The sequence below is a fragment of the Sebastes umbrosus genome, chromosome 1 (genome assembly GCF_015220745.1).
Source record: "Sebastes umbrosus isolate fSebUmb1 chromosome 1, fSebUmb1.pri, whole genome shotgun sequence".
Classification (NCBI taxonomy): Eukaryota; Metazoa; Chordata; class Actinopteri; order Perciformes; family Sebastidae; genus Sebastes; species Sebastes umbrosus.
This window is the reverse complement of record NC_051269.1, coordinates 37660145-37683895: the sequence shown is the minus strand read 5'-3', so window position 1 is coordinate 37683895 and position 23751 is coordinate 37660145. Positions and strand designations below refer to the sequence as shown.

Genomic DNA, 23751 nt, shown 5'->3' with positions numbered 1-23751 from the left:
ACCGATTAGTCGACTGACTGAATAAAAGGGGGCAGCCCTAAAATGAATGAAGTGTCTAAGGGCCCTTCCGCAGATACTTTGAGCTCTGTGTGCACATGTTCCATATTTGCGCAATACTTTTTATAAAAAAAATGTAAGTTTCATTTAATTTTCAATGTCAGTATCATACAACGTATAACACTGTCGAACAGTCCTTGACAGAGGGTATTTTCCGAGTACATATGTCCACATCCTAACACGTAGACAGTCCAGTACAACATAACTGGAGTCCATCTTTGTAGAAAGATGTCCATCTTCATCTTCAATTTTGCTGTCATCTCATTCCATTGTGTGTACCTGTTTCAGTCTCTGAGTCCATTGGGTTTGTGTCGGCGAAAACACTTTCCTCCAGTTTACAGCTTTCATTTTTTGATCAACCATGGTAGAAGTATACATAGCATATATCTTTGGTCTTTGCCCGTTGCATGTTGAGGTGGAGGAAAAACAACACAGGATCCATTAGGATAGCATTTTTCATCATTTTTTTTACATTTTTTGTTTTATATCTTTGCCAAAATTCCTGCAGTACTGGACAGTCCCAGACGATATGTGAATGATCTCCAGTCATTCCACGTTTCCTCCAGCATAAAGCTGATAACAAACATTGAAACTCATATTTGCAGTAATCCTACAAGAGAATGACTTCCTAGCATTGTAACTTTCAAAACAAGAGTGATGGAGCCTGTAATTAATTTTTTATTTAATCTTTAATTAATCAGGCAATCTCATTGAGATTAGGATATCTCTTCTAAGAGAGACTTGAGAACAAGAAACATTCACAAGAACACAATCAGCAAAACAGAAACAGCACAACTACACAATAAACAGAGTTACAAGAATCATAAAAAAAAACATCAGATAATAAAGCTTTAAAATATCCAAGAGGAATGCAAGACTTTAGTTTGAAGGCAGTTTGCAATTTGTTGCATTTAAAAGGTGCAGAGTACCTGAAACCAGTTCTGCCAACAGTGTTTCTGAGTGCGTACATGAGGGATATCTAAGGTTAAATAGTTACTGGATTGTGTACTGTAGTTGGTGCTGTAGTTCACAGTACCAGCCCACCCCCACTAGGGGTCACCAGAGCTTCTTGGGGGTCACGAGGCCTTCTGGATTTTAAGGGGCATAAGACGACTTTTAAAAATAATATACAGTTGGCCTATATCTCAGCATTTCATTCATTTCTGTGTAGAAAACTAAATAAAATTGTTGTTTTTAAAGTTTGGATTATTATTTAAGATATAAACAGGATAAGGGCATAGTGAGGACCTGAAACACAAGTTATATTTACAGAGCCTTCCCTCTCTGCTAAACAGCCTCGTCCTGCATTAGAAAAGTATGCAGTTAAAACAACCAAAGAGCTAAAAGAATAATGGCCAAGTGTTAGGGAGAAGAATACAAAGCCTATTAAGTATGTATGAATGTTTAAAGAAAAAAACACAATACAGACAATTGTATTTAAAGTCCCTAAAAATAACTAATCTCTGATTCAATATTCACAGGAAATAATCTGCTCAAAATTTATCTGAATTGCTGGTTTTAAACAAAACGTCCTGCAGTTATTGCATTCACTATTTGGATTAATTGTACAGTTTATTAGTTGTTCTGTACCGTTATTGTTATACATTGAATATAATATGAATTATCCATAAAATATATCACTTAGCAAGGAGTCATCAGTTTACTCAATGATAGAAAAAGAAGTCCATTAAGGAAAAGTTTGGGAACCAAACTGCTGTAGTTGATTTGATATATATATAAGGCTGTCAAAGTTAACGCATTAATGCATATTCGTTTCAACGCCACTGATTGCTTCAACCAATTAACACAACTTGTGATTTTTAGGTGGTAAAGGGCTCAGTTTAGAAACCTAAGGAATTCGTTGGTACCAACGATGTCATTTGAGCTTGTTGAAAAGGAGGTTAAATAACGCTCCAAACTTATGCTAACTTTTGGCGAGGAAAAACTGGCACAACCATGTTCAAAAGGGTCCCTTGACCTCTGACCTCAAGATATGTGAATGAAGATGGGTTCTATGGGTACCCACGAGTCTCCCCTTTACAGACATGCCCACTTTATGATAATCACATGCAGTTTGGGTCAAGTCATAGTCAAGTCAGCACACTGACACACTGACAGCTGTTGTTGACTGTTGGGCTGCAGTTTGCCATGTTATGATTCGAGCATATTGTTTTATACTAAATGCAGTACCTGTGAGGGTTTCTGGATCAATATCTGTCATTGTTTTGTGTTGTTAATTGATTTCCAGTAATAAATATATACATACATTTGCATAAAGCAGCATATTTGCCCACTCTCATGTTGATAAGAGTATTAAATACTTGACAAATCTCCCTGTAAGGTACATTTTGAACAGTTAAAATGTGTGATTACTTCAGAGCTCAGAGTGGATATTGAGATTGGGGACTTGTGCGGTGTCGTCTAGTAGCCACAAGGTGTCAGTGTTTCCCTGCTTACTAACCAAAGAGCACAGCGACCACAATAGGGTCAAATGAATTGTCTTGCAGGCTGTCTCCTTTTTCCTTTTCGTTGTTGTGAAGTGAAATTAGGCAGTCGTAACAACATGTATTAAATCACCTCAAATTCAGACATAATTAGAAACCAAATTAAAGCTGAAATAAAATTATATTAATATATTATTTGAAGAGTGATCCCATATGTTTAGCTTGATAAACAATAGAAGTCCTGCCTATGGACCAGTCTGGGTGTGAAGGTATTTGACCACACTGTGATAAATCTAAACACTCCTTTGGGGATAAAATAGGCCTTTAAATGTAAAATAGAGGACAAGTAAAACAGGGAGAAAAAACACATTGCAGGAGGTAAGGTCATTAGATCCCTGTTATGTGATGATGGTTTCTAAATTGTTTTCATCTGATTTGATCTAACAAAATGAATTTTTGGCTTGCAACCAAGGAGTGAACAAAACACTCAATTTGATAATTTACATATAAAATACGAGCCTCAGTTTACAGACACAGTTTATGCATATAATGGTTCAGACTTCAGAGTGGATATTGAGATTGTGGACTTGTGCAGTGTCGTCTAGTCAAATATATATTTGAAAGTGATCCCATATGTTTAGCTTGATAAACAATAGAAGTCCTGCCTATAGAGCAGTGTGGGTGTGAAGGTATTTGACCACAATGTGATAAATCTAAACACTCCTTTGGGGATAAAATAGGCCTTTAAATGTAAAATGGAGGGGAAAAAAACACATTGCAGAAGGTAACGTGCTGCTGTGCAGACATTTATAGGTTTTGGTCAATTAAATATTTTAATCAATTGAAAGCCCTAATATATATATATAGTAAAACACAGGTGATATATCCCTGTTATTATGTGATGATAGTTTCTAAAAGGTTTTCATCTGACCTGATCTACCAAAATTATTTTTTGGCTTACAACCAAGGAGTGAAGAAAACACTCAATTTGTTAATTTATATATAAAACACGAGCCTAAGCTTACAGACACAGAAATACAATTGAGATTGTGACCTGTGTAGTGTCGTCTAGTGGCCACAAGGTGTCAGTGTTTCCCTGCTTACTAACCAAAGAGCACAATAGGGTCAAATGAATTGTCTTGCAGCCTCCTTTTTGTTGTTGTGAAGTAAAACTAGGCAGTCGTGACAACATTGTATTAAATCACCTCAAATTCAGACATAATTAGAAACCAAATTAAAGCTGAAATAAAATTATATTAATATATATTTGAAGAGTGATCCCATATGTTTAGCTTGATAAACAATAGAAGTCCTGCCTATAGATCAGTGGGTGTGAAGGTATTTGACCACACTGTGATAAATCTAAACACTCCTGTGGGGATAAAAAAAGGCCTTTAAATGTAAAATAGAGGGGGAGAAAAACACATTGCAGAAGGTAACGTGCTGCTGTGCAGACATTTATAGGTTTTGGTCAAATGATCATCACGACCAGCTCGTTGTGGAGGATGGGAGGTGGATAGAGAGACTCGTAGCAGCTTTTATGCAAATCTCCTTGCTCAGCGTGTTTTGATTGGACAGCAGCGTGGAGGTGTAGCCTGAGAGGCGTGACATCATGCCAATGCAGCTTTATGAAGAAAGTGCGCTTCTCCTGAGCAGGCAGAGGTGCGTCCAGTCCGCCGGCTGCTTCATCTGTGGACATCCAGACATCCAGTGATTCAGTGCGTAAAGCCAAAAACAGGCTGCGAGGTGCAGAGAGTTCAACCAGGTTGCACAAGAAGCTCGGAGGCGTGTTTTTTTGTTGCTGAAATCAAAGTTTTGGATTATTATCTGCCCTTTTTTTCAGAAAGTAAGCGCGCTTTTCTTTTTCTGCTGACTGTATGAAATAAGCTTTGTGGACACTCGCAGAGAAAATGACCGCCGAGGCGCACTCACATCTGCAGAAGAACAACATGGATTTCGTCAGCGACTTCGACTTAATGAAGTTCGGCGTGAAGAAGGAGGCTCTGCAGGGTCTGGACCGCTCCTCCTTCATAGGGGGGCCGTGCAGCCAGCAGCAGCTCCAGAGACCGGTACCGGACCACCAGAGACCGGACTCCGTCTCCTCCACCACTCCTGGCAGCACACCTTGCAACTCGGTACCGGCCTCTCCGAACCTGAACCCGAGCGATCAGAGAAACAACCCGAGCGACGGGTTCTGGATACCCAACACCGGGAACGGGGGTTACCCGCAGCAGATGTACCCGCAGGCTTTTGGGCTGACACCGGAGGACGCGATGGAGGCCCTGATCGGAGCCACGGCGCAGCAGGGACTCCCATCTGGTCCGCACGGACACCATCCTGCACCGCCACCTTTCCAAGCTGAGTATGAAGCTTATGGCCACCTCGCAGAGCCGGTGCAGCACTATCCAGGGCTGCCGGGGCTCCCAGGGCACCCGGGTCACCCCGACATGCACGGCCTCTGTCAAGACCCCTATATCAAAGACGACATCGGGTGCGAGTCTCCTCTGTCTCCGGACGAAGACGACCAGATCCTGCACAGCCGCCACCATGACAGGCGCTCCAACTCCGACGAGCACTTCTCGGACGACCAGCTGGTGTCCATGTCCGTCAGGGAGCTCAACCGGCTCCTCCGAGGCCTCGGCAAGGACGAGGTGATGCGTCTGAAGCAGAAGCGCCGGACCCTGAAAAACCGCGGTTACGCACAGTCCTGCCGCTACAAGCGCGTCCAGCAGAAGCACGTTTTGGAGCACGAAAAGACCAGCCTGGTGTCACAGGTCGAGACGCTGAAACATGAACTGAACAGGCTGATGCGAGAGAGGGATGCATACAAACAGAAATGCGAGAAGCTGTCCGGTGCGAACTGTTACCACGAAACCGGGTCTACCAGTGACAACCCTTCCTCACCCGAGTATTTAATGTGACTTTGTTCCTGCAGAACTGATTCTTCTTTTTCCATGGGGAGGCATTATGTTGACAACTTGCATTGCATCTTTAAACAAAAACAGCCCCATGGATCCATCAAGTTGTAATTAATAATGGACTTAAGGATATCACTCAAATAATTGTAATAGATAACAATTAGGCAACAAGTTATTAATGGAAAAATTACAATGAAGCATGCATGCAGGACATGTATGAGATGTTTTTATTTTATACAGGCGTATCTGTATTTTGTCTGAAAGGAGATACTTGAAATCAGAGAATATTCCCTTTTTATTAATACACAACTTTAATGCTTTCTGCTTCAGTTACTCCTCAATCTTGGTGATTTTTTTTTTGCTTTGCTTAGTTTTTTGTAGCTCAAATTATATTTTGTGTTTCCTTTTTAAAATTAGAAAAAACAATACCGAGAAGAAGAATTATGCTAGATACGACATTTCTTATTTTTTTTATGAAGCTGATTCTGCTGGACAGATGTGTTCCGTATTTGCTTTTCTTTTTAAGATAATATATGATTTATGCAAATTGTTATTCATCCACTATTGTTTTTAATTTGCTATCGATCAATAAACCTATTGTGACTTTTTAAAAATTGTGTCTCATCTGCTGATAGATTTACTATCCCACAAATAATATTTACCTCACATGCACAATTTTCTTAGTTTCTAATACACCATATAAGTATTAGTCTTGTATTTGGTATTCTTATGAGAGCTATTACAACATTTTTAAATATCATACTCTCAATATACACAAGCTTTTATATTCCTAAATCCATAAAAGGAAATTCAAACAACACAACATCTGTGCACACTACATAAAACGAAGGTATTGAAGTCTTTGAGACGGTATATAATAATAATATATATAAATGTGAAAGTAAATTGACAAATTTATTTGCAGCGTAGATGCAAAGACGACGAGCACAAAAACTGCTTCCACTGCAACTTTCTACTCTAAAATTAAGAGTATACGTTTTTTAAATATATTCACAGTGTGCATTTTGAGGAAGTCGTGTTACTTCATTATCATATTATTATTATTATTATTATAAGACGGCCAAAGGAAGGAGAGCAGTAACAGCCACGGTGTTGTGTATTTGTTGGTTTGCTGGTGAATGAAAGGACGAGTGGCTTTCTCCCCTTCCGTGACCTTTGCCCTTCGTGGAGCGCTGCTTCCTGTGGGACCCCGGCATGTGAGAGCACAGGGGGCTGCCTGGCAGGGGCTGTGGGGCACAGATAAAATGGAGTGGAAATCAGGCTTCCCCTCTGCTCTCTTCCTCATTGCATTCGTTAACAGAGGAAGAGAGAAAACAACAACCTCGGCACACACACACTGCTTGCCGCTCCTCCGGCCGGCTCCGGAGGAATTTTTTCACTTTGTTTTTTTTTTCTTTTTTGTCTGTCCTGTTACATTTTGAAATCGTCCAGCAAATTTCCTGACAACAGATCGCTCTCAGTTCAGGACTACAAAAATATTTGGATGACCGTAATAGTTCCAAGGCCATTGTGATAATGTGTGATAAGTGGTCACATTGTAAATTGAGTTCATAATCTCTGTGATGGCCTGTGTGCTGAAAAGACTGTTTTTCACCATCAGAGGAGACTTTCTCACCATTACCCCCCCCTCTCTATGAGAATCGAGCCGGGCAGGTGGCTCCGTTAACGGCACCACCCTTTAGCCTGGAAACCAGGTTCTCTTTTCATGTGTGACCCCTGACGGTTTTTGACCTCACTGGTCTGTTGAGGGACAGCAGCTCTAAAATCACACCACAGGTGCAAAAACACTTTCCTTCTGAAAACAGGCCTAATCCCTGAAGGTCGGCTCGCTGCACGGGGAGTACATGACGTAGATGAGTGCGTTGGTGAACATCAAGGATGTAGCAGAAAATAACCAGATGGTTATGGCAATGAATAATGCTCCTCCTATATTGTAATGTTATTGGGAGGGGCTCATTAATCAGTGGCTTCTTATATACGGCATACGACTTTGTTTACAGGCACAGTTCAATTTTCTTCTATTTTAAAAGTGGACTCGTAAATATAGCCATTAACAGTAAACCTACTCAGATGACTGCTGTGCAGAGAGAAAAACTCAACGTCAATTATTATTGAAGAATTTTTGTTATTAAATTAGTTCAGTTAAATTTCTTTGTTCATTTGTTTTGTCTCCAATAAATATAATTTTACACGTCTTGATGTAATTTGTAAATGACATAATCAGGTGAAATATTAAACCTTAACATAAACTATAACCTTCCAAAATAGATTTAGATTGAACAACCTTAAGTGTGTATTTGCACATGCAATGTTGGAGAAAATTGGGTGCAATGTGTGTGTATATGCTTGCATATATTTTGCATTGCATGCACGGATGTATTTTAGTAGGTGTGGTCTTTCTGTGCATTTCTTTGTTCGCGTGTGGTATGTTTGCGCACTTACATACATCACATGAGGATTTCTAAGCAACGGCGGAATAATACAGTAGAAGTGTTGGGCGAGGAGAGCGGTTTGTGGTACTGTGTGACAGTGTGCAGGGTGCCATTGTAGAAACGATTAGCCAGCTCTTTTCCCTCGCATGTGATAGGCTGGTGAGCCTGATGTGGGAGCCTCACACTACCCCAACCCCCCTCCTCCTCCCCGCCACCAACACCCCGAGCCCACAGCGCCTGAGGCTGGCTACTGAGTCAGCAGGAGGGAAAGGTGTCTGCACGGCTGTGGCATCAGAACAAGAGAGAAAGCAAAATAGCTGGAGAAGGATAAAGAGCAGTGAAAACGATTTAGAATAGACACGCTTGCATTTTTTAAAAACAGATGGAGAGAGGGAACGATTGCACGGAAAAAAAAGTCAGAACTAGATGATGAAGCAGGAAGCATCATCATCTTCTAAATTATTTCTAAATCTCTTCTGCAGAGGCTTTTTTTTATTACGTAGTGACTAAGATGTCCGCCTCAACTACGACACACTTTTACACAACGCCTATAGATGGCTGGCGTTAAGTGAAAACGCTCAAATGTTTCCGTCCGAATCTGTTGGTGCTAACCTCTTGGCCGAGTGCAGTGGTTTGCCAAGGCCTGGCTGCATCTCAGACAGCGGACACAGACAGAGGAATGCTGCAGATACTCACCATTGTGTGGGGAGAGGCAGAGGAATGCAGGCTGCCGGGCTACGTACACTGTCACCAATGAACACAGCCAGAGGCCTCGAGCCATGAGGGGACGGCCGGGCCAACGGACCCCGCAGTCAAACATCACTCACCACTTCCATGTGTGATATCATACCCATCTTCTCTGGACAGTGTTAAGCTGGGCATACACCGTACGATTTTAGCCCGTTTCTGACCCGAATTTTGGTCGGCCGTCCACAGACTCTCGCACAGCTGAAGCAGAGCCATGAGCCGTATTCCCGAAAGTCAGTGCCTTTTTTCTCCTCTTTTTACAGTAATCAGAGCATAGCTATCAAGATAATAATGTACAATACATAAAGTAAAATGTAGCTAGCTTACCTCCAATCCTCTCTGCCACACATGTCTTCCTAGCACAAGTCCATATACAGTACAATGGCACCTCTTTTTTTAGACGTTTCAGCAGACAGGATGAAACAGATGATCAAAGCAGCATGTTTCTGCCTTGTTAGCATCGTGACACGTACGGACCAAGCCCCCAGGAAGAGCGCCGGTCGTTGATCCCAATAGTGGTCAAACGGTGATACTACAACTTCCGTGTCCGTCACGTGATGCCATTGGGTCCAAAAATACTTTTTCACATAGACTTACATTGGGAAAAATCGAAGAATCGACTTCCCAGTACGAACACTTGAATAGCCTATATATAATATATAATAGCCTATAGCTTATTTAAATCATTGGGTCCTAAAAGTTGTGAAATGCACTAATAGCCGAATCCAGATTTATTTCCCTTCCTCTGTTCATGTTAATGAGACCCAGATCGAGGCTGGAGCGAGGGCTGGGAGGCGGAGTTAGCAAGCCGTGACGGTTGTGACCCCGTGTGACCGAGCGGACGCTACTGCGCCTGCTCCATAGGCCCAATGGATCCGGAAGATCCGGGTACTTTTCCAGTCGGAAGTCAAGCCATTTTGGCTTCATGCGCTATTGAGCAACTTTCATAGAAATGAACGGGGCCCCGCCTCCAACGCTGTATCCAGTTCTCTTAATACATCCATGGTACAGACCTCTGCTAGCAAACAAACTTTACCTGCCTCGGAGCTTTCAAACGTTATTGACAACCCTCAACAGACAGAACGGCCCTCAGAAGCCGACGGGCCGTGTTTTTTTTTCTATTTCACACGTACAGTGTGAGCTCTCTGGTCGTTGCTGACGATCGGACCGTACAGTGTAAGCACATAAATCGTGAGCTTTGGCTTTACATCTCAAACGATCTACTCGTACAGTAGGAGTAGGAATTACACAACATTTCTAAACTCGTATATTGTATGCCCAGCTTTAGTTTGGCCCAGCTAGACTGTCTAAACACTGAGTATGTTGTTTAAGAGCTCCTCACAAAAACTGTCAGAGATTAGATACAAAATGGCCCGTCAAATAAGAATTAGTTGATTAGCTGAGTAAATATTCTTTTGTTTCAAACAAACCCTGTTGATCAATCAGTGAATTCTGCATTCACACTACTGATTGGCACTAATCTCGTGTGGCTAAATGTCAACTGACCAGACATTTGACCCCCACTAGCCGTTTCCAGCCTCAGCCAGTTCTTTCACCCGTTGTTTTGCAACAGTGAGGGCTCACTGGTGATCGTCTCTGGCTTCACGTGAAGCGCTCAACAGAGATTGGGATGGAGGACAGGATGGACGAGGGGCTTCCTCTTTCACTTCCTATATGAGGGTCCAGTCAAGTGACTCTTGGTGAGAGTGTTAGGTTGTATGTCGCAGGAAAACGCAGCTTCGACGGCTGTGGTTTCCGCTCAGGATGTCCAGTCGCTTCTGCGCACAGTTGTGACACCGTGAATCATGCAGTGGTCACACACGCACACAGACGTCTCCATGGACATGGCACACACGCAGACATGCCAATGCTACAGACAATCATGTGTGTGTGTGTGCACTTTCTTGCTCTTTCACACAGAGCCACATCTTTTTTTTTATTAAATCATGTGATTCTTTCATGTCTTTTTTTTTTTTATTGCTGTAGCTCCTGCTTGGACTGTGAAAGCATTTGTTTTTCAGTATTGCCACATCCTGAAAGATTCCACGGTAATGATGATTGTACTACTGGTAATGACTTAGGTTATCACATGACGGGCTCTGCAAGCTCCAACAGAGTGGATTAATGTGTAGCCTCAGAACTACAATAAAGCTTGTCTTGCTATCTCATTGGCTGTAATGAGGAATCTGGCTTCCTGGAGACGTTGTGTTCAGCGTGTTTGTGCATGAACTCCTGGGGATCTGATAGGAAGGCCCCGTTGATAAAGTGCTTGTCACGTTTCAGTGACAGAAGTGTGACAAAGTCCTGTCACATTACAGACCCTGGACTTTGCTTACAGAGCAAAGGGTGAACAACTGTATGTAATGATTATACAGGTTCCTCCCAGCGTGACAGAAACATTATAAAACAGCCTGAGAGCCTGTTAACAGAAGTGAAAAACAGAGGGGTTGCACTGGCGTACACAACAGGGGTAAATTAACTGAGCATCTGATGTGAAAGCGACTAATCATTTTAGATATTTCCGCACTCTCAACACCTTGACTTTCTTTTCATACGATGGCTTATTCTCCTGTTTCATGAGTGACACTGCAGTTTTGCAGCGTAAATAAGAGGCCAAAGAGTGAATGAAGGGTCATTACAGTGAAGAGAAGAGTAGAAGAAAAAAAGAAGAGAAGGAATCTCTTTTCCTTTCATTCCCTGCTAGGATTTCCTGTTCTGTTTTATGGGGGTCATGCAGCTGGCAGGCGCCCTCCTGTTTCTGTCCATAATGATGACAGGCATCCATTAGTGCACAGTAGAAACACGAGCCACAGAGGTTAACTCAGGCTCTTCCCCCCCCGTGACTGCCTCTTCCCTTTCCACAGCCCCTGGCCCCCCAGTATACAACCTACCTATCTATAGGGCAGATAATTGTGGCTCTCAGTTGCTGTTGGCAAAACTTTGCTGATTTAAGGGTCAGCTCCTGCTCGGACGCTAACATGTGCACCCTGGCGAGTTTAACACAACCTGGAAAACAGGTCCAGCCCTCTGAGACCATATTATGTCTCTGGTATATAACAAACTCGCATCCAGGAAAAGTGACGGTGGGACTGTTTTTTGAGAAGAGCGCTGCAGATGAGAAAATAAACAGTTCTGGCTGCTGTTGGGAAATGAACGAGAAGAAAGCATGTTTACTAGTGGGTTTAAATGTAGGAGAGAGATCATTTAAGTAAGAGATAATGTACAGTGAGACGGCCATTGTTGTGAAATAAACCCTAACAGGGCGTTTGCATCGCCTTGAAGGGGTTTATTTCACAACAATGACACGCTAGCTGTACATTATCCTGCTTATTACATGGCTACCTACTTAAGAAATCAATAATTTGACACAAAAACAGTCCTCCATAGTCCCACATCAGAACTGCGCCTATAGCAACGGTCTGTTATACATAGCAACGGTCTGCTATAAAGAAATAACCGACGGTAGAACGCCGTGATTGACCAATCAGAGTCGAGTGTTTGACAAAGCCATGTAATGATGTTTTTAGGATGATGCATACACCGTTGGTGTAGATGGGTAGCTCATAAAACACCGGAGACCAATGTTACCTGGCGGTTTCACATGTAGTTATTTTAACCTAAACCACGATCTTTCCCTAAACCTAACTTAGTAGTTTTGTTGCCTAAACCTAACCAAATTGTTTACTTTAATTTTGAAAAGACTGGAGCGGATATTGACATGTGTTACATGTGTTGCTGTTAGGGCTGTCAAACACGATAATAACACGTTAACGCAAATTTGTTTTAACTCACTAATTTCTTTAACGTATTAACGCAATTTACGATTTTTAGGTTTTTAGCGGGTTCAGTTTTAAAGCTAGAATACTTTTATCATATGAAACTAGAAAAAACCTAAGGAATCCATTGGTACCAATCATGTCATAGTAGCTTGGTTAAATAATGCTCCAAACTTGCGATACATTTTGGCAAGATGATATGATATGATAATCACATGCAGTTTTGGGGCAAGTCATAGTCAAGTCAGCACACTGACACACTGACAGCTGTTGTTGTTGGGCTGCAGTTTGCCATGTTGTGATTTGAGCATATTTTTTATGCTAAATGCAGTACCTGTGAGGGTTTCTGGACAATATTAGTCATTGTTTTGTGTTGTTAATTGATTTCCAATAATACATATGTACATACATTTGCATAAAGCAGCATATTTGTCCACTCCCATGTTGATAAGAGTATTAAATACTTGACAAATCTCCCTTTAAGGTACACTTTGAAATATAAAAAAAATGTGTGATTAATTTGCAATTAATTGTGATTATGGACGATTAATCACGATTAAATATTTTTATCGACTGACAGCCTAGTTGCTGTAAATTCATAGGAAAACAAGAATGAGGAAATGAGGAATAACTTTCTGTAAGATATGATGTGAGGACAGTTGCATGATGTGTCACTGTGAGTTTAAAATGAACGGTGGCTCAAAAAGTGAGACAAGCAAAAGATCTCCCAGAGATGTATCTACAGACAAACTATAATCTTGATCAGGTTTAGTGGGAAAATCTTAGTGACTGACAAACTGTTCCCTCATAAAGCGTGAGAAAAGTACATATGAACAGATTATAGGGTTTGAAACTACAGTTGTAACTGCACATGTACCATTCAACACCCTTCCTCATAAGTTTCTGCGGGTGTCACTGACATGAGAATATGGCATCGGTGTCATACGTTCTGGTAACGGCTAACAGGCCTCCTTGGAATTGGGTGTGTCACTCTCCCACTAGTGTGTCATGTTAACATCTCCCTTGTGTCATAACTCTTCCCTCATGTTTCTCAGAAGCACCATGCTGAACTGAGAGCCATATAATTTTTCCTTTCAGCTGATTTTAGCGCAGCCGTATCCGTCTCCACGTCTTTTACGCAGCTGGAGGACTTGGCAGGACAGCGTTCACACGCCCATTCTTTGATTCTTTGGCCATCTTTGTCATCATGCACGACGTTAAGCCTCCGCTACAACAACTGAGTAACAACCATCTGTGTGCTGTGGTTGGGCTGTCAGGGAGTGAAGCTTGTGATTGGCCAACATGGAGCTTATAAGGGATCTATTTAAGGGGACGCAGGCCTTTATACTACAGTGAACCCATGTACTTGTTTGCTCTTTTTGTGGTCAAGATACAGGAAGTGCTTTGTTCTGGGATTTAACGGCAGAAAAAAAAAGAAACCGTAACTTCTCAAAAGAATTAAATGAAAGGTTACAAGTGAACAACAAAGTTTATAGAGGGTGTGATAAGAATTCCCACTGAATTTAACATAGACTTCATTTGTGAGACAAATGTCGTTTGAAGCTACCGTCTGCTTCTTATGTCTTCATTGTTACAAATAAAATTCTCATGGTTACATGCAAATTATGAACTTTGACGAATGCAAAAAATACTAACAATTGGTATATAAGTACTATATTTCTGATAATTTATGAAATCAAACCTGCAATTTTTTTGGCAACTTAAGTGGAGCAGAAACAAACTGTAAAAACAACACTGACATTTGATCACGTTTTTAAAGGATTAGTTTGACCTTTTGGTCAGAACTGTTTGCTGACCTGGCTCCACAATGGCGGAACAAACTCCCTATTGACATCAGAGCACACGTCTTCTACCGCAGACTGAAAACTCATCCGTTCAGTCTGCCCTTTGGCCCATAAAATAAGATTAACATCTATCTCTTATTGTCTCTAAATGAAGCACTTGACGTAGTTCAGCATATCTGATGAAGTCGATGCACTTGGATGATTCTTGCACTTTTTTGGGTATGAACCATAGACTGTATATAAAGATGGACAACAAGTCTCCACTTCCTCCCACTGTACAGAAGTGAATCCAAGATATCCCGGATACGGGTGCTGCTATCTTGAGATTTTGATGTCCTTTGGAGCCAGAGTCTGTGCATTAGTGATCGGGCGGTGGAACCGCGGTATCTAGGTCACCGCCTGAAACCGAAAGACCGAAACCATCTTTGGGAAAAATGTATTTGACGTGTACTTTGATTTTTTTTATTTTGGCCCATGTCCCATCTGCTAACATGGAGGAGGCGGGCGTTATGACCTATACTGCAACCAGCCACCAGGGGGCGACCAAGATGTTTTGGCTTCACTTTTGGGAGTAATGTCGTCCATCTTTATGTACAGTCTATGCACTAGAGAAAAAATCAGGGGATCACCAAAGTCAGTAGGATTCGTCCTCTGAGGAATATGAATATCTGTGCAAAATTTCATTCCATCCAATTTTTGTTTAAATATTTATTTTTGGACCAAAGCGCGGTCTGACAAACCATCTATTGATTACAGCTGCTTTAAGAATTTAGAATTTTTTGCGAAGGCTGTAGTTTGTGGTGATGTTGTTCTGTACTGCATTGTATTGTCTATCTTATTATTATTATAATTATTACGTCCACCAAGGAGGTTATGTTTTGGGATCGGTTTGTTGGTTGGTTTGTTTTTTTGTTTGTCAGCAGCATTACGGAAAAACTACCTGGCCAGATTTTCGGTATTGGCGGAAGAGTTTAGCATGAGCCAAAGAAGAACCCATTAAATTTTGGAGCGGATACAAATCACACCGGCGGATACACTCATTATTTTTCACTTATGGAAAAAGCCGTGGCGGAAGTCTGCGCTCTCTGGATGCCCTTCTAGTTTATCCTGAGGTACAGCTGATTGTTAACTGAAATTTACAAGTCTTTTATAGCCTTCACAAGGCAAAAAATAATTGGTATGAACGCACTGTTGGCAAATGATTTAAAAAAAGCAGCAGTCCAGTGTCAAAGAGAAAGTGAACTGTGTGAGGTAACACAACGCCCACACGTGGCCGAGCAGTAGCCTGCAGCACTAACATGTCCAGGCTGAACAACAACACAAGTTGGTGGCCTCTGAGCCGTAACCCAACAAACTCTGACCTCGGCCTGCACGTCAGGTGTTGAGAAACGTTCAACTGTCCAAATGTTGTGGGAACCCCCCATCTGTCTGCCTCCCGTATACGTTTTGCACAGAAACCTCAGACGTGATCTCACAAATGAGTGAAAATGCCAAACTATCAGACTGATAACATCAAATGCTCCTTAAAATGTGTCTCTGCCTCTGTTTTGGCTGCTCTGGTGAAAAACATTCGGAGCGAGTATGTCAGCTTCAATTCTCTTTTGTACAGGCGAGGTCAAAAGGTCACCATAAGTCTGTGAGTGACAGCAGTAATGGCGAGCGGAGCTATATTTAAATCCCGAGGAGAGGAACAGCCTTGACTCACGTGTGGACCCTGCGCATCCTCTTTCCGCACAAAAAAATGAATCTGCTCGTCTTAAGTTTCCTAAGCATCCATATGACTTGATGGCAGTAATTATTTTAAGACGCTGATGGTGTAATCTGTTAGCTGAATTAGCAAATATTGTCAGACGCAACCTTTGCAATAAAGGGTAGTTAAAAATAAAAAAAAAGAAAAGTATATTTTTGACAATGCTCTCATGTCTCCTTATATAGGTTAGAAAGTAGGTTGCGTATTATAGGAAAGAGTAAAGTATCCCTGCCTGGTTAGAATAGATTTTATTGATCCGTGTGATAAAATGAACCCTTCTCTTTCCCAATGTCCTGCTGAGGAGTTCAGTTGCTTTGTTGTCTGAATAGATCTGGCGTCTAACTGTGTTGATTCGTCTGTGGCAGCTGAGGTGTTTAGTAAAGCTGCTGTGGTTGATTGGTGGGAAGGAGTGGAAAACAGCAGCATTGGGCTTTCCCACAGAACCAGACTTTGAAATAGGAGCAGCTTCTCTGAAGCTTTATCAAGCCTCGATCACCTGATAAATCTGTCAGAAGCTGCACTCCCGTCCATAGGAACCTGTTATTCATATGTGCTAGTAAAACAGATCTTTGAAGGACTAATCCTTTAATCCTGATTCATTGTTTCATCAGCAGAAGAAACACTTGTGTTTGCTGCAAAGACTTAAACTTGTTATCTCGAGCGGTGCTTCCCAAATCAGTTTAAAGTGTCACATAAATGGTTTGAGATTAATGAGAAAAGTGTGGCCCACGGATCGTATGTTATCCCGTCACTCTTTGTGTTTTCTCACCGGCTTACCCCCGAGGGCTACTTTGACATGCACGTGCATACCTATCTGTGCTGCTATCTCTTTACAGTATATCTGTGTCAGCAGCGGGCTGAGGAGCATGAGAAATGGAGGCGAGCTCGGTCCTCAGTCCCACGGATAGGGGCTGTGCACTCGGCTGTAAACGGTTTTCTGTGTGTGTGTGTGTGTGTGTGTGTGTCGGGAGTTTATTTCCATCTGTTTTCATCACCTCTGGAAAGGTGGCATGACGAGTCTTCCCACAGGAGTTTGCGAGAGCGTTGCCGTCCCGCACCTTCCTCCTCTCCTCACCTTACTTGATGACATGGGCCTTATCGCTGCATCTGCCGGGCCAGTTAGTCCTTCTCCTTTGTTTGAGGATTAGGGGACGCCACTGCACCTATTGTGAGCTTTTTCTACAGATATCTTCTTCTGTCTGTATTTAGAATCAAACAATTATTTCAGATAATCTTAAAGCTTAATTGAATAATATCTGCGGCTGCTATGATGAACTCCCTCTGACTGCGAAATATGCAAATATCTCTTTTTACTCCACGTTGCATTAAATCATCATTCTGTTTGGCCTCGAGCTGCGGGGGGAGAGAGAAGCGGCTGCTTGTTTGGATCCACAAGTCAGGAAGCTGCGTACCTGATATGATAAACTAAAATATGTGTTCTAAATGTGTAATATTTCACGCCAATACGAGGTCAGAATTTAATACGTTTCATTCAGTTTCACTTCAGAAATGTTTCGCAAAAGTACTGACAGCATCAAAGAGGGGATGCCTTCACTCCATGGTGAGCCACCGTTACAAAGAGAGGTTGACCTTGCCTTTGGCCTCTTGGCTGTCTGACAAAGCAATCCCCATGCTCTAGTGCAGTACGGCTGTCCTCTAAATGAAAGTAGCTGAGAGGCGAAGGGCAAAGAGGCCTATGGAATATCAATGTGCGATGCTCTCAATTAAGATTAAAGCTTCAAATGGAATCCTATGGAGCCGCTTCCCTAAGAAATGCTTGACATTTTACCCTTGCTGACTCTGGATAAAAAAAAAAGAGTCCTGCGCCACCAGTACCACCACCACCACCACCTCCACCTCCACCACAGCCGCTAACTAGCTGCCCCTCCTCGGCGATCCACTGAATTCATTCTGTAGATATTGACTTAGTCTACAGTCACACTTCTAAGAAATAAGTGAAATGGATCATCTTACTGCCAGCGGATGATAAGAATACTGAAATATGGAAAAGCGTCTGGATCAGCAAAATGACAAACCGGGGGGTGGGAATATGAGGCAGTCATGATAAACCCTTAGAGACAAATTCCCCACAGCTAGACGGAGAACTGAGGAGAGAGAAAAAGAGGGGAAGAGAGGTAAAGGAGAAAAGAAAAATATACATCTGCAACATGCACATTTTAAATGTACGTTTAAGAGAAAGAGCCTCATTAATTTACAATACATGCATCCTCTCTGAAAGCCAGACAAACTGCACGTAGAGACGGCTTTTAAACACATAAAACACCAGCCATAGGGATTTTGTAAAATTGGGAAGTCTTATCTGATCTGAAAAAGATTCATTATATGAGTCAGTTTAAGACTTTCTGTATTTTACTTTCACTATAACAAATAAATACATGACATCTTTTTCTCTGACAACTGCACACAGTATTGTCTCTGTGTGTTTTCCAACCACCAAACACTCCTCATTCATAAGAAAACAGCCAATTACAAAGCTATAATTAGTACACTGTTTGAGATTTATTTAGCAGTTTTGTTAAGATTCAGCAGATGTCGTTTCTGGGCCAGTGGCTTCGGTTTGAATATAAAAAAAAACACGAGTCTGTATTTGCTCGGAATATGCGGCACATTTCCCGGTGATTTACAGAACATGATGTCGGTTGTTTGCATCTGATCTCGTAGATTAATGCAGATTATGATGTGTGTTTACAGCGTGTATCTGCCAGCATCATCACAATCTGAGCTGTGCGAGTTTCTAGTTGGAACAAAAGACGTTGGGGGAGAAAAAAACAAAACATGTGGCTATTTAAATAAAGAGAGTAAATTAATAAGAAACATATCTGCTTGTTGTTATTGAGAAGCTCCAGATGGGGCTAAGCTATATTTATAAAGATGATATAACATTTTATTGCTGAACGTAAGAGAGCAGGGGGCTGATTATGAACGCGATGTAGAAAATAAGATCAAAATGGAGCCTATCGTGTAAACTCCACCCTTGATAAACAGAATTCCACATCACGCTCCAACTCTGCAGTTAACTGAATCAATGCAATTCCACTTGTGCTGATCTTGCAGACTGAGGCCCTTCCCCCATCCTCCCTCTCCCTCTCTCTCTCCCCCTCTCTCTCTCTCTTTCCCTCTCTCTCTTTCCCTCTCCTCTCTAACACACACACACAAACCCGTCTCCCTCCCCGCACAGGTCTACCCATCGTAACACATTAGCAGTAGAAGCCATCACACAATCAAGACAAGGCAGTGTATGAGACGTCAGGCCAATTTGTTTCCTTCTTGGAGCTACATCACATTAGCAGGGTGGCTATACCCTTGAGCTAAATCCAAGTTCACACAGAGGGAGCGGGCTGCCGGACAGGAGGGCAGCAATGTCAGCACTTTTCAGATGGCTGCTGACATGTATCCAGCAGACTGACATGTATGAAAAAAAAAAAAAAAAAGCTTGATAGTTTGAAATATGGTCCTTTGGATGTTTCTTTTTTTTTTTTGCGAGGCATTTCCTGAGGCATGGAAGAGAAAGAGTGCACAGTCAGAAAATTAAAAAAAGTTCTCCAGCGAGAGGTCAGGACATCAAATGAATCCTTTTCGGCTTTTTTGTTTTTCCACTGTCATCAGGATCTCAAACAAATATGACTTCAGCCGTGCAATCCGTGAATCAGAAGACAAATGTGACTCAGAGAGGCCAGTCAATAGTTCAATTATCTGATGTCTGTCTTGCTTAATTAAACATATAATTGACTATCCAAGGACTAATGATAGCCATCCCATTACCCATGAATCCAATGGATTTGGCATAACCACCACTTGACCCCGCCGTGCATTGACTGGCCTCAGGTACGGGGTCAGAGTGTATCCACTGTTCACCGCCGGAACGCTCCTTTCGAGACTTCCCCGTCGCATGTCTCTGGATGTGGCGCTCAGCTCTGCCAAAAACAGTTGGAGGGAAAAATGCAATTACTGCAAGATTATCATACTGCTTCCGTTTGACTTTTCTGACTGAATTCATGAATATATATGAATCCATCTTGCATCTCAATCTGGAAACCCCCACATCTTACCCCCCCCACCCCGCTACACATCTATGTTTGGCTGGTGGCATTTTCTTTGTTTCCTCAAAGTGTGTTTTTACAGGAAGATTAAAGTGTTACCCTGAAAATCCCAGACCATAATTCAAAAAAGTATCAACATTAAAAAATTCAGCAAACATTTGTCTGAGTAAAAAAAAAAATCCCTGTTAAATAAATTTACAGAACTTTAAGGCAGAATAAATAAAGGGGTGTTTTTTTTTCTTAAATATCGCTGTTGTCAGGTGAAAACCCCCAAAATATCAACTTTTCAGGAACTAAGAAACAGAACCTGTTTTTTTTTAGCTTGATGACGAAGCATTTTATAAGTTTATACAATTCTGAAACGTTTCCATGAGCTACAGGCCCGTAGAATATATTCAAACCATAGAGGCCCATTTAAAGGTGCTAAATTGGATATCCAGAGTATTAATAGAGCAGCAAACAAATATTTGCTATGTAAAGGAGTCGCTCTCCCTCTGTGTGTGTGTGTGTGTGTGTGTGTTGTAATTCAAGTTTCTCCATGCCTTGTTGACGTAGCCGGGCTGGCCGTGCATGCTTTTAGTGCATGTTAGTGCATGTGAGCATGCCCCACTGGCTTTGTCATGGAAGTGTAGCACCCACCCTCCGGTTCCCCCTCAGAAAAACCCTGTTAGCTCTGTCAGCACTTTCGCTGTTGCACTACTTTGAGAGGGCTCATACACTGAGAGGGTGCATCTCTTTGCAAATTAAATGAGTTAATCTTTGCATGTGAATCGATAGTGTTTTTGAGAATCAATACAATATCACAAAACATAATATCGGGATAGTTAATTTTTTTCAATATTTTCTTACACCCCTAGTTAGCACCGTTAGCTGCGAACTGCTGGCTCGCCGTCGCCATGTTTAGAGCCGTTGTGAGACGCAATAGAAATGCTGCCAATCCCGTATTTAGCACCTTTTAAATTGAAGAAATAGTCAGACGACGTTCTTGCTGAGAGTTGAGAAGATTGATACCACTCTCATACCAGAGAGTGGTATCAATCTTCTCATCTCACTCTCGACAAGAAAGTGAATCAGCATATTTCCAAAAATGTTAAACTCTTCCTTTAAAATTATTTTAAAAGAGAAAAATCACAATCCCCTCCTAAAGGCCTTTACACACCAGTGTTGTTGTTTTTTTTGTGCAATTAATTTGCACGCCAATATATTTTTTTTAACTGTTTTTGACATGGATACTTTCACAGAGAATGCAAATATTAAGTGGTGAAAAAGCAGCGTAATTTTTTTTCGGAATGAGGATGTTTTTTTTAGCTTTCGTACCGCGAATAAAAGCATCAATCAATCACGTTGTGCGGAAGCGATTGAGTTGCGCCTTTATTTATGAAACAACAACACATCGGCAAACTTTATTAATCCTTCCAACCTTGACAAAGGCCTTAACTGAGGCTGGTTACCATTTGAAAATGTTTGATTCTAGTGCCAATACAATACCAGACTTTTGGTACCAATACCTAAACAATTCTTTTTTTATACATTACTTTGACAAATGTAAACATGTTTTTCTAAGAAACACTTTTCTTATTTAACAAAAGAAGCAAAAGTTCAGGAATACTAAATGTTGTATAAACACAAACAGGGACACAAGACCTTTGACAAAAGGAAAATATTGATTTAAATCAGGAACGTCACTATTATGAATCTGACCAGATATTTGATGTCAGTTTTGTTTTTGATAATTGGTTTATTATAGGTTTTCTTTAAGTAGCCTATTGAGAACATAAAAACAATATAGCCATAAAGTAAAGGTAAAGTAAACAAGAGCACGGATCAACTAACTTAAGCTGAATTGTGCATATTACATTACTGTAATTATTTCCTGTAATATGACGCCACTTTTCAAGCCTCTGGAGGATTTTTAGGCAATCCTCTTTCACATTTCCTTGCAAATTATATAATATATATTTTTTTATTTTTTTATATGTGTAAATAAAGAAACAAATAACAACAAGAGTTCACTTAGAGAAATTGGTACTTTTTGTTTTTTACACTTACTCAATGAGCAGTTCTGTTTATGAAGTCCACACAGTACTACAATTGTGTAAATATCAAATCACTGCACATTTCTAAATGCCTGATAACACCTAAACCCAACCCCCACAAACACACACACACTCACACGCACACACACACACACACACACACACACACACACACACACACACACACACACACACACACACACACACACACACACAGAGAGATCACCCCTCTCTCCCTGAATGTATCACCAACCTTTGGACTTCTCCACTACTCCCCTTAATAGCTCAATCTGACGGATCATTTAAAAGCCAGCTGAAACAGACAGATGGGTAATGGATTGCATGGCAAATCAATGGCCGGATCAATGGAAGACATGCATCAATAAATGGATAGAGAGCTGCTGAAATAGACACCAGAGTTAATGTGGAACAGTGTAGAACATCATTGTGTGGAGGAGCACACAGTGGGGAAGGCTAATACGAGTCGCCCCGGCTGATAAGGTGTCCTTTTGAATAATGGAGACAACAAACTGACAGTGATAAGCTAAACTTAAGCTGCTATAGTGGGGCTGAGGGAGCTGCGTATTTAGTGCCCATCCCCAACACACACACACACACACACGCACCCACACTCACACACACACTCTCTCTCTGTCTCATAAAGGCAGCCACCACTAGGCCAATTTCTCTGCCTACTGTAGCTCCACAGCAGTTTCCTGCCAATTTACACGAGTATAATCATGTGACAGTCCCGGTCACACCGAGGCTGTGGTGAGCTGGACTGTAGATACAGTATCAGGGGAACAGTGAGGCTGTAAATTAAGGACAAATCTGTGTTGTTGTTTTTTTTGCACAAAACACAAAGTCCCAGGAATCTTTCCTCTGTCCTCATCAGGGACGTATGAGCAAACGCAGAGTCACCTTCACCAGGGACAAACTATATCCTTATTTTTTCAGATGCACGTACAGAACGCTGAGCTAACATGCAGGGACACATGGCGTTGTGGGGGAGCAGCTCGCCACAAGTGTTGAACTTGTGTTGGACCCAGGTGGCGTTGTGACCAGAGTCTGACTCATCGCTGCAGCACCGGACGCTCCAGACTTGTGGTTTAAACGTTCAACTGTGTGAGACATCCCACTCACTGATAACTGCATTTAATACTGGTGTCAGCTGTTGTGAATACAAGAGAGCATGGTAGTAAACAAAATGAATACAATTCTTTAATAAAGCTCAGCTTGCACTCCTTGGAGAAGCAAGTGGCAAAGACACTACAGCTGTTTCTCATGGGCTCGTGCCATAAATCTCTGGTGAATGGCTGGTTTAAGGGTGGGTGCTAAGGAGCAGCTGTACCCGTCTAAAAATAGCGGCAAGGCTGCTGCCGGACAGCGTGTTTAAAGCTCAACATGCAGTATAGCACAAAGAGCCTATCAACAATACCTTCCACCTGCATTAGCCTAACTGCGGCCTGGCGTCAGCATTATAACGCAGGAAGTGACTGACTGTTGTGCAAACTGAACGTCCGTGCATGTCACTGTGTCTGACTCACACACCCAAACAACGGCCAGATCCTGACCACATAATTCAGACACACTTTATTTTTCCAATGAGCTGAACATTCATTATCAGCGTGTCGTGGCCTGAGGCAGAACGCTCCCTCCTCGGTGTTAGTGACAACCACCGGCCGCCCTGATGGAAAAACAATG

At 41.8% G+C, this 23751-nt stretch overlaps 1 protein-coding gene and 1 long non-coding RNA gene across 8 annotated transcripts in view; both read left to right on the top strand.

Annotated features, from left to right (window-relative positions):
• LOC119486476 overlaps positions 1 to 23751 on the top strand; it is a 47001-nt gene that overhangs the window by 9843 nt on the left and 13407 nt on the right. The window lies entirely within an intron of this gene.
• Positions 4162 to 6033, top strand: mafbb (v-maf avian musculoaponeurotic fibrosarcoma oncogene homolog Bb). The gene has a single exon (XM_037766608.1). It carries the CDS (start codon positions 4412 to 4414, stop codon positions 5420 to 5422), a length of 1011 nt encoding a protein of 336 aa, XP_037622536.1. The 5' UTR covers positions 4162 to 4411; the 3' UTR covers positions 5423 to 6033.

Coding starts and splice junctions, on each gene's coding strand:
- mafbb (XM_037766608.1), top strand. CDS start 4,412: ATGACCGCCGAGGCGCACTCACATCTGCAGAAGAACAACATGGATTTC.